General features: G+C 49.1%; 1 protein-coding gene across 1 annotated transcript in view; it reads left to right on the plus strand.

The window, feature by feature from the left end:
• Window positions 1–3,576, plus strand: part of LOC130109758 (BTB/POZ domain-containing protein KCTD1-like) — a 183,741-nt gene extending 180,165 nt beyond the window's left edge. Inside the window, exon 4 of the mRNA XM_056276741.1 lies at window positions 3,418–3,576. Within this exon, the coding sequence (XP_056132716.1) occupies window positions 3,418–3,576 (159 nt within the window). The remainder of the gene's footprint in view (window positions 1–3,417) is intronic.
• Window positions 3,577–13,778: the final 10,202 nt, after the last annotated feature.

A 13,778-nucleotide genomic window follows, 5' to 3' on the forward strand; every position in this document is an offset into this window, starting at 1 on the left:
GAGATGGGAGATGGGAGATGAGATGGGAGACAGGAGACGGTAGATGGGAGATGAGAGATGAGATGGGAGACAGGAGACGGTGAATGGGAGATTTGAGATGGGAGATGAAATTGGAGACAGGATACGGCAGATGGGAGATGGGAGATAAGAGTTGGGAGATGAGATGGGAGACAGGAGACAGTAGATGGGAGATAAGAGATGGGAGATGAGATGGGAGACATGAGATGGAAAATGGGAGATAAGAGATGGGAGATGAGATGGGAGACAGGAGATGGTAGATGGAAGATTAGAGATGAGATATGGGAGATGTGAGACAATAGACGGTAGATGGGAAATAAGAGATGGGGGATGGGAGATGGGAAATGGCAGATTAGAGATGGGAGATGAGAATTAGAGACCAGAGGCGGTAGATGGGAGACAGGAGACGATAGATGGGAGATAGGAGATGGGAGATGGGAGATAAGAGATGAGAGATGGGAGATGAGCTGGGGAGATGGGAGACAGGAGACGGTAGATGTGAGATTAGAGATGGGAGATTTGAGACAGGAGACTGTAGATGGGAGACGGTAGATGGGAGATTAGAGATGGGAGATGAAATGGGAGACAGGAGACGGTAGATGGGAGATAAGAGATTGGATATGAGATGGGAGACAGGAGACGGTAGGTGGGAGATAAGAGATGGGAGATTAGATGGGAGTTGGTAGATGGGAGATTAGAGATGGGAGATGGGAGATGAGATGGGAGACAGGAGATGGTAGATGGGAGATATGATATGAGAGATGGGAGATGAGATGGGGAGATGGGAGACAGGAGATGGTAGATGGGAGATTAGAGATGGGAGATGGGAGACAGGAGACTTTAGATGGGAGATGGTAGATGGGAGATTAGAGATGGGAGATGAAATGGGAGACAGGAGACGGTAGATGGGAGATAAGAGATGGGAGATGAGATGGGAGATGGTAGATGGGAGATTAGAGATGGGAGATGGGAGATGAGATGAGAGACAGGAGATAGTAGATGGGAGATTAGAGATGGGAGATGAGATGGGAGACAGGAGACAGTAGATGGGAGATGGGAGATGAGATGGGAGACGGTAGATGGGAGATAAGAGGTGGGAGATGAGATATGGGAGATGAAATGGGAGACAGGAGATGGTAGATGGGAGACGGTAGATTGGAGATAAGAGATGGGAGATGAGATGGTAGACAGGAGATGGTAGATGGGAGATAAGAGATGGGAGATTAGAGATGAGAGATGAGATTAGAGACAGGAGGTGGTAGATGGGAGAAAGGAGACAGGAGATGGTAGATGGGAGATAAGAGATGGGAGACAGGAGATGGTAGATGGGAGATGAGATGGGAGACAGGAGACGGTAGATGGAAGATAAAATATGGGAGACAGGAGATGGTAGATGGGAGATGAGATGGGAGACAGGAGTCGGTAGATGGGAGATAAGAGATGGGAGATGAGATGGGAGACAGGAGATGGTAGATGGGAGATAAGAGATGGGAGATGGGAGACAAGAGACGGTAGATGGGAGACAGGACCTGGGAGATGGGAGACAGGAGACGGTAGATAGGAGATTAGAGATGGGAGATGGGAGACAGGAGATGGTAGATGGGAGATGGTAGATGGAAGATAAAAGATGGGAGACAGGAGATGGTAGATGGGAGATTAGAGATGGGAGATGAAATTGGAGACAGGAGACGGTAGATGGGAGATAAGAGATGGGAGATGAGATGGGAGACAAGAGACAGTCGATGGGAGATAAGAGATGGGATATGAGATGGGAGACAGGAGATGGTAGATGGGAGATAAGAGATGGGATATGAGATGGGAGACAGGAGATGGTAGATGGGAGATAAGAGATGGGAGATGAGATGGGAGACAGTAGACGGTAGATGGGAGATGAGAGATGGGAGATGAGATGGGAGACAGGAGATGGGAGATGGGAGATAAGAGATGGGAGATGAGATGGGAGACAGGAGATGGTAGATGGGAGACAGGAGACGGTAGAAGGGAGACAGGAGATGGTAGAAGGGAGATGAGAGATGGGAGATGGGATACAGGAGACGGTAGATGGGAGATAAGAGATGGGAGATGAGATGGGAGACGGTAGATGGGAGGTGAGAGATGAGATGGGAGACAGGAGATGGTAGATGGGAGATTAGAGATGGGAGATGAGATGGGAGACAGGAGACGGTAGATGGGAGATGGGAGATGAGATGGGAGACAGGAGATGGTAGATGGGAGATGGGAGATGAGATGGGAGACGGTAGATGGGAGATGGGAGAGGAGATGGTAGATGGGAGATAAGAGGTGGGAGATGAGAGATGGGAGATGTGTTGTGTCTAAGCAGACTGTGTAGTGCCGCAGAAGGCTGTTGTGCCGTGGTCCTGGACCGCTGGCTGAACAGCTGGAAGTAAACCATTTCACATACACTTGTATGAACTGCTAACTACAGACTGGACATGCAATATGATTATGATTTAAAAGCGTGGTATCTATAATTCTAAACATGGAGAATTAACATGTGCTTAAAAATCTGTCAATCCATCCATCCATTCAAGATCTTTTTTTATTAATTCTTCCATATTTTTATTCATCTGCAAAGATTATTATTGGTACATCTGCAACAGGCCATGTCACACATGTATGTTTCTACACATTTCCATCTGGAGCTGCCAGTTCAGCCACGTCTCTTCAACTGACTGCTAAGCAGCTACAGTGCACAGACTGACTTTAAAGCTGTGTAAAGTGAATTCTATGACCATTAGATGTCAGAAGGTCGTGGCTACAGAGATTCCAAAACATGCCTAGCTAAGCCAGTCCAAACCACTCACATCCTGTCTCTATGGTGGCCAAATGTAATAAACAATGTGCTCACCATCCACTTTCTCAGCCGATTGCTTTCCGGAAAAATAACGCAAGTGTTGCTCTATTTCTTCTAGATCTGAAAATACACAATTGTTTGCCAACATGCTTCATACATCTATGTTTTCATGCTTGCTTGTCTCTGCAGGCTTCAGTCCAAACCACATTCTCAGCCTGTGAGTTATGAGTGGCCTGTCCACACTTTTATGGGGGGGTCTACAGGGAGGGGGCGTCTGCAGGGAGGAGAGACTCGGCTAAAGAGGAAGGCACCCTTTCCCCAGACTGGGAGAATCAGACAGCTGAAAGATAAGGAATACTATAGACTGGGCTGTGTATTTCCTGTGCCATCGGCAGTACTACAAATCATTTCACATAACAGGCAGTCATTTAATTCATTGGTAATATAAAACATTCTGCTTAACGTACTTAAAGCTGCTGGAATGCAGCATTCCACTTGTAGTTTAAGCATGGAAGAGTTGTATCATGGCAGTCATGGTAGTCAGTGCCTCACCCTTGTGTTTTTGTGCTCATGTGTGATTGCAGGTTTTGGAGCGGTTACTTCAGAGAGGATTCCAGATAACAGGCTCCTGTGGTGGGGGAGCAGACACCTCTCAGTTTAGCGAGTACATTCTCCACAGAGAAGGAGGAGGCAGTGAGCATGATCCAGTCCTCGTACACATCAAAGAGGAGCTGCTGGACTAAGCTGTGCCTGTAACAGCAGACAACCCAAAGGGCAGAAATTACATTAAATTAAGTTTTCTTTATTAGTCCCCTTGGGGAAAATCCGTTGCTACAAATTAACCCATCATAGCTGTGATCTGTGTAGCTAGGAGCAGTAGGCTGCTGCCTTCATGCTGCACCCGGGGACCAACTCCAGTTCTTTTCCCATTGCCTCGGTCAGGGGCACAGACAGGAATATAAACCCTAACATGCATGTCTTTCTGATGGTGGGGAAAACCGGAGCACCCGCAGAAAACATGGGGAGAACATGCAAACTCCACACAGAGAGAGTTGGGATGACCCCAAGGTTGGACAATCCCAGGGTTCAAACCCAGGACCTTCTTGCTGTGAGGCGACAGCGCTAACCACTGGGCCACTGTTGCTGCCCAGAAACATGAAAGCTCAACTATTGCTAACTATTGTGTATCCCAATGTTTTTATGGTCATGAAGTTTTCCTTAACATGATATCAGAATCAAAACTAAAATAAATGAAAGTCTGCAAACTAATCACAGAATATCAAAATCCAAGTATAAATGTAATATTCTGCATTAGTGATCAGCTATAGATGACTGACAAGTGTAATTTAACACTTGAATTGACTTGAGTAGTTCAAAAAAACCTCCAGCAAATGTTATGAAATGGTTAGGGGGGGGGGTAAGGGAGACAACATGAGATTGCTGGAAAATTCCTGTACTCTACATTTGCCATGCATGAAGTCAGTGCACTTATCACAATATATTAAAATGGACCCAATGCACAAACAAACTTTAACCCAACAGACAATCAGAAATGAAGGTACTTTTGACAGTTGGCCAGTCATGATTTTATAATCAAGTCTCATGGCTCTCACAAAAGCCGTCTGTGCTCTTCTAATCTGTTAATGTGAGGATAATTTCATTTTTCTTGGAGGAAAACTATTTTATGACCACCAACCTGTAGGAAGGGAATTTATCTCCTGTCTGTTACTTTTCATAAGCCTTACAAATTCCCATCTTAACAATATTTTCTCATCAACATAATCCTACTAGTCTCACTGAGTTGTTCAAATTAGGGGGGGGGTGCATTAGGTTACTTGACATGGCATCTTTCAGAAACAGCAAAAGAACAGGTTGCATATAAACAAACATTTGACTTCATGGTTATATCAGTTGTCAATAAAAATGTTGAAGAGTCTAGTTAAAGGCAGAAGCATCAGTCTAGTTGTACAGTGCATGTTGGTTCAACAGCTATCAGAAGCCCCTTGGCCTCAGAAGCCCCTGGGCCTCAGAAGCCCCTCAGCCTCAGAAGCTCCTCAGCCTAAGAAGCCCCGCGGCCTCAGAAGCTCATGGGCCTCAGATGCTCCTGAGCCTCAGAAGCTCCTGAGCCTCAGACACTTCTGAGCCCCAGAAGCTCCTGAGCCTCAGAAACTCCTACACCTCAGAAGCTCCTGAGCCTCACATGCTCCTGAGCCTCCGAAGCTCCTACGCCTCAGAAGCTCCTGGGCCTCAGATGCTCCTGAGCCTCAGAAGCTCCTACGTCTCAGAAGCTCCTGGGCCTCAGAAGCTCCTGGGCCTCAGACGCTCCTGAGCCTCGGAAGCTCTTGAGCCTCAGAAGGTCCTGGGCCTTAGAAGCTTCTGAGCCTCAGAAGCTCATGGGCCTCAGAAGTTCATGGGCCTCAGAAGTTCATGGGCCTCAGAAGCCCATGGGCGTCAGAAGCCAGCTAGCTGACAAAACGTCTTTATTTCTGATCAGCTTTATGAAGGTGGCTAACCACTTGTATAAGGCTCAGTGTGCATTAGATTTATTTCTAGAAAGAGGAAGAAATGGTTTGAATGTATGTTCAATGGTAGCTACCTCATTTATTAACTTTTATCTAATGGTTATTAAGATCATTTTTCATTTCAGCAGTCAAAACTGGTGCTTTGCATGCATCTTCTTGATATAAGTTACAGGTTGTGCTGGTTGTAATTCAGCTCTCAATTCTGAAGTATTGGAATTAGATCTAGGCTTTATCAGAAATTCCATGTGATTGTGTAAAGGCTGAATCCACATCACAGCCATATTTAAGTACTTTGAACTTGAGGTGAAAAAACTCCCTACTCAATATCTAAACAGACTCTACACAACAATAAAAAGCCTACACCAGCCCAGAAACACAAGAAATGTCAAACTGTCAGTTAGAAATAAGAGCTACTGCAGAAAGGACACCTGTGTTTTATGTTTGAAGGTTTGTGGTGAAAAATTATTTGGTTGGAGTTGGCAGGTGTTTGTGTTATACTGAGGACGAACTAAGGTGGCAAGATATTTACATATTGGAATGTTGTGTTCCTAAACTGTGAAAGAAGAATGCTGACGCATCACAGTCATTTGTAGAAGTAAAAAAGCTGAGAGACCTTTGCAGAGGTGGAGATGTTGGCAGACACATGATTCTTCTGAAGACCTGGACAGTGTCCTCACTTCCCCCAACTGTTAGATGTTGTAACACCTTGTGATCTTGCACTCATATGGTCTGTCTTCATATGTATTTTGATTTTCTTCATCTTCCTTGGAAGATGAATGGCCGTATTTGTTCATCATAGTGGACAGTCCTTGACTTTGGTTCTGCTTTTCTTGAAAGCAGTTTAAAAGTACAACTCCATAAATCCATTGTTGTTCTAATGCACTCCTCCTTTCATGTCATGGGATGTGTGTGTGTGTGTGTGTGTGTGTGTGTATATGTATGTATGTATGTATGTATGTATGTATGTATGTATGTATGTATGTATGTATGTATGTATGTATGTATGTATGTATGTATGTATGTGTATATATGTATAAGCTGGGAGACACCCAGGACCTTCTTGCTGTGAAGGTCCTGGGTTCGAGCCCCGGGGTAGTCCAACCTTGGTGGATCATCCCGGGTCGTCCTCTGTGTGGAGTTTGCATGTTCTCATGTTCTCCCCGTGTCTGTGTGGGTTTCCTCCGGGGGCTCCGGTTTCCTCCCACAGTCCAATGACATGTGGGTCAGGTGAATTGGCTGTATTAAATTACCCCTAGGTGTGAATGTGTGTGTGTTTGTGTGTGTGTGTGTGTGTGTATGTGTGTGTGTGTGTGTGTGTGTGTGTGTGTGTGTGTGTGTGTGTGGGCCCTGTGATGGCCTGGCGGCCTGTCCAGGGTGTCTCCACGTCTGCCGCCCAATGACTGCTGGAATAGGCTCCAGCATCCCTGTGACCCTGAGAGCAGGATAAGCAGTCAAGACGATGGATGGATGGATGGCTATATATATATATAATACACTATATGTACAAAAGTATTGGGACACACCTCTTAATCATTGAACTCAGGTGTTTCATTCAGACCCATTGCCACAGGTGTATAAAATCCAGCAGCTAGTCATGCAGTCTGCATTTACAAACATTTGTGAAGGAATGGGTTGTTCTGAAGATCTCAGTGAATTCAAGCGTGGTACTGTGATAGGATGCCACCTTTGCAATAAGTCAGTTTGTGAAATTTCTTCCCTGCTGGATATTCCACGGTCAACTGTAAGTGGTATTATTGAAAAGTGGAAGTGTTTAGGAACAACAGCAACTCAGCCACGAAGTGGCAGACCACGTAATGTCACACAGCAGGGTCAACGAGTGCTGAGGTGCACAGTGCGTAAAAGCCGCCAACACTCTGCTGACTCAATAACTGCAGAGTTCCAAACTTCCTCTGGCATTAACATCAGCACAAAAACTGTGCTCCGGGAGCTTCATGGGATGGGTTTCCATGGCCGAGCAGCTGCATGCAAGCCTTACATCACCAAGCACAATGCCAAGCGTTGGATGGAGTGGTGTAAAGCACACTGCCACTGGACTCTGGAGCAGTGGAAACGTGCTCTGTGGAGTGACCAATCACGCTTCTCTGTCAGGCAGTCTGATGGACGAGTCTGGATTTGGTGGATGCCAGGAGAACATTACCTGCCTGACTGCATTGTGCCAACTGTAAAGTTTGGTGGAGGGGGGATAATGGTATGGGGTTGTTTTTCAGGTGTTGGGCTAGATCCCTTACTTCCAGTGAAGGGAAATCTTAATACTTCAGCATACCAAGACATTTTGGACAATTCTATGCTTTCAACTTTGTGGAAACAGTGTCGGGAGGCCCTTTTCTGTTCCAGCATGACTGCGCCAGTGCACAAAGCAAGGTCCATTAAGACATGTTTGGGTGAGTTTGGTGTGGAAGAACTTGACTGGCCCACACAGAGCCCTGACCTCAACCCCATTGAACACCTTTGGGATGAAGTAGAACGGATATTGTAAGCCAGGTCTTATTGTCCGACATCAGGGCCTGACCTCACAAATGCTCTTCTGGATAAATGGGCATAAATTCCCACAGAGACACTCCAAAGTGGAAGCTGTTATAGTTGCAAAGGGGGGGGGGGCACTCCATAGGAATACCTATGGATTTAGAATGAGATGTCATAAAAGCTCCTGTAGGTGTAATGGCCAGTTACCCCAATACTTTTGTACACATAGTGTGTACATACGCACACACATACTGGCATATATATATATATATATATATATATATATATATATATCATACACACACACATACACACACACACACACATATGTATATATCAACACATACAGGAAAAAAAGTTTTAATGAAAAAAAAGTTTTAGCAGTACAAGCCTGTTTCGTGCGTTGCGCACTCATCAGCTGCTAAAGTGGTTCAACAAAGGACAGCAACCAGTTAGAAGAGGAAACATTCAAACTATAACAACCAATGGGGTAGGTACTTACGATGCACAGCAACAAATGGAGGGGTAGAAAACATCACAACCATTGGGTTAAGGGACTGGAGCTTGTTTTGAAAAATGCTATATCTATCTATCTATCTATATATCTATCTATCTATCTATCTACATCTATCTATCTATCTATCTATCTATCTATCTATCTATCTATCTATCTATCTATCTATCTACATCTATCTATCTATCTATCTATAGCTATATATATAGCTATATATATATAGCTATATATATATATATATATATATATATATATACACACACACACACACACACACACACACACACACACACACACACACACACACACACACACACAGTGGATCCAGAAAGTATTCACACCCCTTCACTTTCCCCACATTTTGTTATGTTACAATGTAGAGGAGCTCAAGCAGAAGTCGTGACAACTTTCTCTTTCGGCTACACAACGTGCACCATTTATTCCTTCCACCATTACAACAACCACAAAAACCCGCGCAGCGGAAGTGTACCACTGTAAACCCGAACCGAGAAAACAGCAGCTGTAAACTAACGTTCCTACTAGCTCAATAAGGGGAATTATGTATCCCCATAACCACTACACACGTCCCCCCAGAATTCGCCTTAATACGAAAAGTCAGTGTGGCGAGGGGGGCGGATCTCTCTGCCCCAACGGCTCCGCTGAACAGGAGCTGGGGGCTGGTTAACCACAGGCAAAGCAGCAGAGTCCTCACAGCTGGACCGGGGAAAGGGAGGGGCTGGGGAAGCAGGGGGCGGTTCGCCGGGGGAGGGGGGCAGGGCCGGGGGGCGAGCCCGTCGTGGGGGCAGGGCAAGACCAACAGGGCGGTCAAAGTCCAGGTGAGCAGGCTTGAGGCGGTCCACAGAAACCCGCTCCAGCCTGCTACCAACCTCCACCACAAAGTGCTTATCTCCAGTGTCCCGTACCCGCAATGGGCCGTCGTAGGGTGGCTGCAGCGGACCGCGGTGCGCGTCGTGACGGATGAAAACATAGTCCGCCGACCGCAGCTCCGTGGGGACATAGGACTGAGAGCCGCCATGCTGAGAAGTGGGGAGCGGTGCAAATGCCCTGGCTTCCTCCTGCAGCGCAGTCCTTTGGCAGCTGGCGGACCAGGGAGCTGTGGCGGTGGGAAGAAAATCCCCCGGGACCCGAAGTGGCTGTCCGTAGACCAATTCGGCGGATGAGGACTGGATGTCTTCCTTGGGGGCCGTCCTGAGCCCAAGCATGACCCAAGGCAGTTTGTCGACCCAGCGGTCGTCCTTGAGGGTAGCCCGCAATGCGGCCTTCATCGAGCGATGGAACCTCTCGACCAATCCATTAGCTTGAGGGTGATACGCTGTGGTGCGATGGAGCCTCACCCCTAAACCTCCCAGAGCGCTGACGTGAATTGCGGTGAACAGGTATGTGAAACCACGGGAGTGGGGTAGGGGGCCTACCAGGTCCACATTCACGTGGTCGAACCTCCTCTCAGGTACCGTGAAAGGTATCAGGGGCGCTGTGACGTGCCGGAGCACTTTGGAGCGTTGGCACTCCACACAGGTGTCAGCCCAGTCCCTCACATCCTTTTTGAGTCCATGCCAGACAAACTTTGCCGCCACCAACCTCTGTGAAGTCTTTCTGCCAGGGTGAGACAGCCCATGGACTGCATCGAAGACCCGCCGCCTCCAAGCAGTCGGAACGACGGGGCGGGGCTGACCCGTAGAGACGTCGTACAGGAGCGTGGCGCCGGCGTCGTCGAAAGCCACATCCTCCAACTGCAACCCTGTGACGACGGTCCTGCATGCCTGCACTCCTGGGTCGGCGGCCTGGTCAGCCGCCATCTGGCTGTAGTCGAGTCCCAAATGGGCGGCCCCAGCGATGGCCCGGGAGGGACAGTCGGCGACCGGGTTGGACTTCCCAGCGATATGCCTCACGTCGGTGGTAAACTCTGAGATGTAGGCCAACTGTCGCTGCTGGCGGGCTGACCACGGCTCTGCCACCTTGGCCATCGCGAACACCAGCGGTTTGTGATCGACGAAAGCCGTGAACCGACGGCCCTCCAGTAGGAAACGAAAGTGCCTAACAGCGAGGAAAAGGCCAAGCAGCTGTATTTGCGCTCTCTCAGGTTCAACTGCCGGCTGAAGAAGGCAAGCGGCTGCCACGCGCCGCTCACCCACTGCTCGTAAACCGCGCCGACAGCGTAGTCCGAAGCATCCGTCGTGATGGCGATGGGCGCTCCAGACACAGGGTGTGCCAGCATCGCCGCGTCAGCCAGGGCGGCCTTCACATCCTTAAAAGCCTTGTCCCTCTCTGCAGACCAGTCCACGGCTTGTTTGGGGGCTGTGCCCTTCAGAGCCTCATATAGGGGGCGGAGGAGATTGGCAGCCTGGGGGATGAACCGGTGGTAGAAGGACACCATGCCAATGAACTCCCGGAGGCACTGGGCTGTGTGTGGGCGTGGAAAGTCTGCGACGGCCTCCACTTTAGATGGAAGGGGGGCCGCCCCGTCCTTGGTGACCCGGTGGCCCAGGAAGTCGATGGTGCTCAGACCAAACTGGCATTTGGCCGGGTTAACTATCAACCCGTGCAGGCTGAGCCTCTCGAAAAGGGCTCTGAGGTGGGACAAGTGCTCGGACACGGAGGTGCTAGCGACCAGGATGTCATCCAGGTACACAAAGAGGAAAGGCAGGTCCCGCAACACTGAGTCTATGAGGCGTTGGAAGGACTGCGCGGCGTTCTTGAGCCCAAACGGCATGTGCAGGAACTCGAACAGTCCGAACGGAGTTGTCACAGCCGTTTTGGGGACATCAGCGGGATGGACGGGCACCTGGTGGTATCCACGGACGAGGTCCACCTTGGAAAAGATCACTTTCCCAGCCAGGTGGGCGGAGAAATCTTGGATGTGAGGGACCGGGTAGCGGTCCGGTGTTGTTGCGTCATTGAGCCGACGGTAGTCACCACATGGACGCCACCCACCGCCAGGCTTAGGCACTATGTGGAGGGGTGAAGCCCACGGGCTGCTGGAGCGACGGATGATGCCGAGGCGCTCCATGTTCTCAAACTCCGCCTTGGCGACAGAGAGCTTGGTCGGGTCGAGGCGCCGAGCTCGGGCGTGCACCGGCGGGCCAATAGTGACGATGTGGTGCTCAACCCCATGTTTGGTCTTAGATGACGACAATGTGAGCTGAGTGAGGTCAGGGAACTCAGAGAGAAGACGGAGAAACACGTCCTCGTTGGAGAGCATGCTGGACAGCCTGACGGAGCCTGTATCGCTGAGTGCACACGCGTGTGAAGCGAAGGTGACGGCGTCAATCAGGCGTCGATTCCTGACGTCCACCAGCAGCCCATGAGCACAAAGGAAATCTGCACCGAGGAGGGGAAATGCCACGTCGGCGGTGACAAAATCCCAGCTGAACCGCTGTCCGTTAAAACACATGTCAATGTGCCTCGTGCCGTACGTACGGATAGAGCTGCCGTTAGAAGCTTCCATGGGAGGGCCGGGAGCGCCCGACAGGGCGTCCACACTCGATGCAGGTACGACACTCCTCTGCGCCCCAGTGTCGCATAGGAAACGCCGCCCCGAGATGGAGTCTTGCAGGAAAAGTAGCCTGTTGTCCTCCACGCCGACGCCCATGGCCACTAGTCGGCGTTTCCCGACGAGCTGAAATTGCACGGGGAGTTGCACTTTTTCGCCCTGGCCCCGACCTTTGCATGGTAAAAGCACAGGCCGGGCTCCTGTCGCCGACCGGGGGTTAACGCGGCGACCACCATGGAGTCACCAGGTGGTGGCGTGTGGGGGTGGGCAGGGTGAGCGCGGATGCGCAGTGCTGCTGTTGGCTGGCTAGGAAGAACTTGTCAGCTTCTTCAGCTAGCTTGCGGCAATCGGTAATGCTGGTGTTAGCCAAAGCGGCCCGCACCTGAGCAGGCAGTTGTCGCAGAAACAGTTGGACAAAGAGGAAATCCGGTGTGTGCGCCGGTCCCAGCAGATTCAGCATTTTGTCCATGAGCTCGGATGGCTTGCTGTCACCCAAGCCCTGCAAAGAAAAGAGACGGTGGGCCCTCTCGGCGTCGGAAAGTTCAAAAATCTTCAAGAGGTGATCTTTGAGCCCCTTGTATTTGTCTGCCGCCGGAGGATTTGTAAGGAGACTCACCACTCTAGTTGCAGTCGAACACCCGAGCGCCGATACCACGTAGTAGTATTTAGTAGCATCATCTGTTATTTTGCGGATAGCAAGCTACGCTTCCGACTGGACGAACCATGTCGTTCCCGATGACTCCCAGAACTCTGGCAATTTGAGAGAAACCGCGTTGATTTCGTCAACCATGTTCGTCTGAAAGATTGTCTCTGATAACTACCAAGAGACAAACGTCGGGGTCACCTGTGTAGAGGAGCTCAAGCAGGAGTCGTGACAACTTTCTCTTTCGGCTACACAACGTGCACCATTTATTCCTTCCACCATTACAACAACCACAAAAACCCGCGCAGCGGAAGTGTACCACTGTAAACCCGAACCGAGAAAACAGCAGCTGTAAACTAACGTTCCTACTACCTCAATAAGGGGAATTATGTATCCCCATAACTACTACACCAGCCCTATTCCAAAATGGATTAAATTCCTTTTTGTTCTCATCAGTCTACACACAATACCCCATAATGACAAAGCGAAAAAGGTTTTTTAGAAAGTTTTGCAAATTTATTAAAAATGAAAAACTGCAATATTGCATGTACATAAGTATTCACACCCTTTGCTATTACACTCAAAATTGAGCTCAAGTTCATCCTGTTTCCACTGATCATCCTTGAGATGTTTCTACAACTTGATTGGAGTCCACCTGTAGTAAATTCAAATGATTGGACATGATTTGGAAAGGCACACACCTGTCTATATAAGGTCCCACTGTTGACAGTGCATGTCAGAGCAGAAACCAAGCCATGAAGTCAAAGGAATTGTCTGTGGACCTCCGAGACAGGATTGTATTGAGGCACAGATCTGGGGAAGGGTACAAAAACATTTCTACAGCTTGGAAGGTCCCGAAGAGCACAGTGGTCTCCATCATTCGTAAATGGAAGAATTTGGATCCGCCAGGACTCTTCCTAGAGCTGGCCGCCCAGCCAAACTGAGCAATCAGGGGAAAAAGGCCTTGGTCAGGGAGGTGACCAAGAACCCGATGGTCACTCTGACAGAGTTCCAGCGTTCCTCTTTGGAGATGGGAGAACCTTCCAGAAGGACAACCATCTCTGCAGCACTCCACCAATCAGGCCTTTATGGTAGAGTGGCCAGACGGAAGTCTCTGCTCAGTAAAAGGCACATGACAGTCCGCTTGGAGTTTGCCAGAAAGCACCTAAAGGACTCTCAGACCATGAGAAACAAGATTCTCTGGTCTGATGAAACCAAGATTGAACTCTTTGGCCTGAATACCAAACGTCACATCTGGAGGAAACCAGGCA

Source organism: Lampris incognitus, chromosome 3 (genome assembly GCF_029633865.1).
Source record: "Lampris incognitus isolate fLamInc1 chromosome 3, fLamInc1.hap2, whole genome shotgun sequence".
In the NCBI taxonomy this organism is placed as follows: domain Eukaryota; kingdom Metazoa; phylum Chordata; class Actinopteri; order Lampriformes; family Lampridae; genus Lampris; species Lampris incognitus.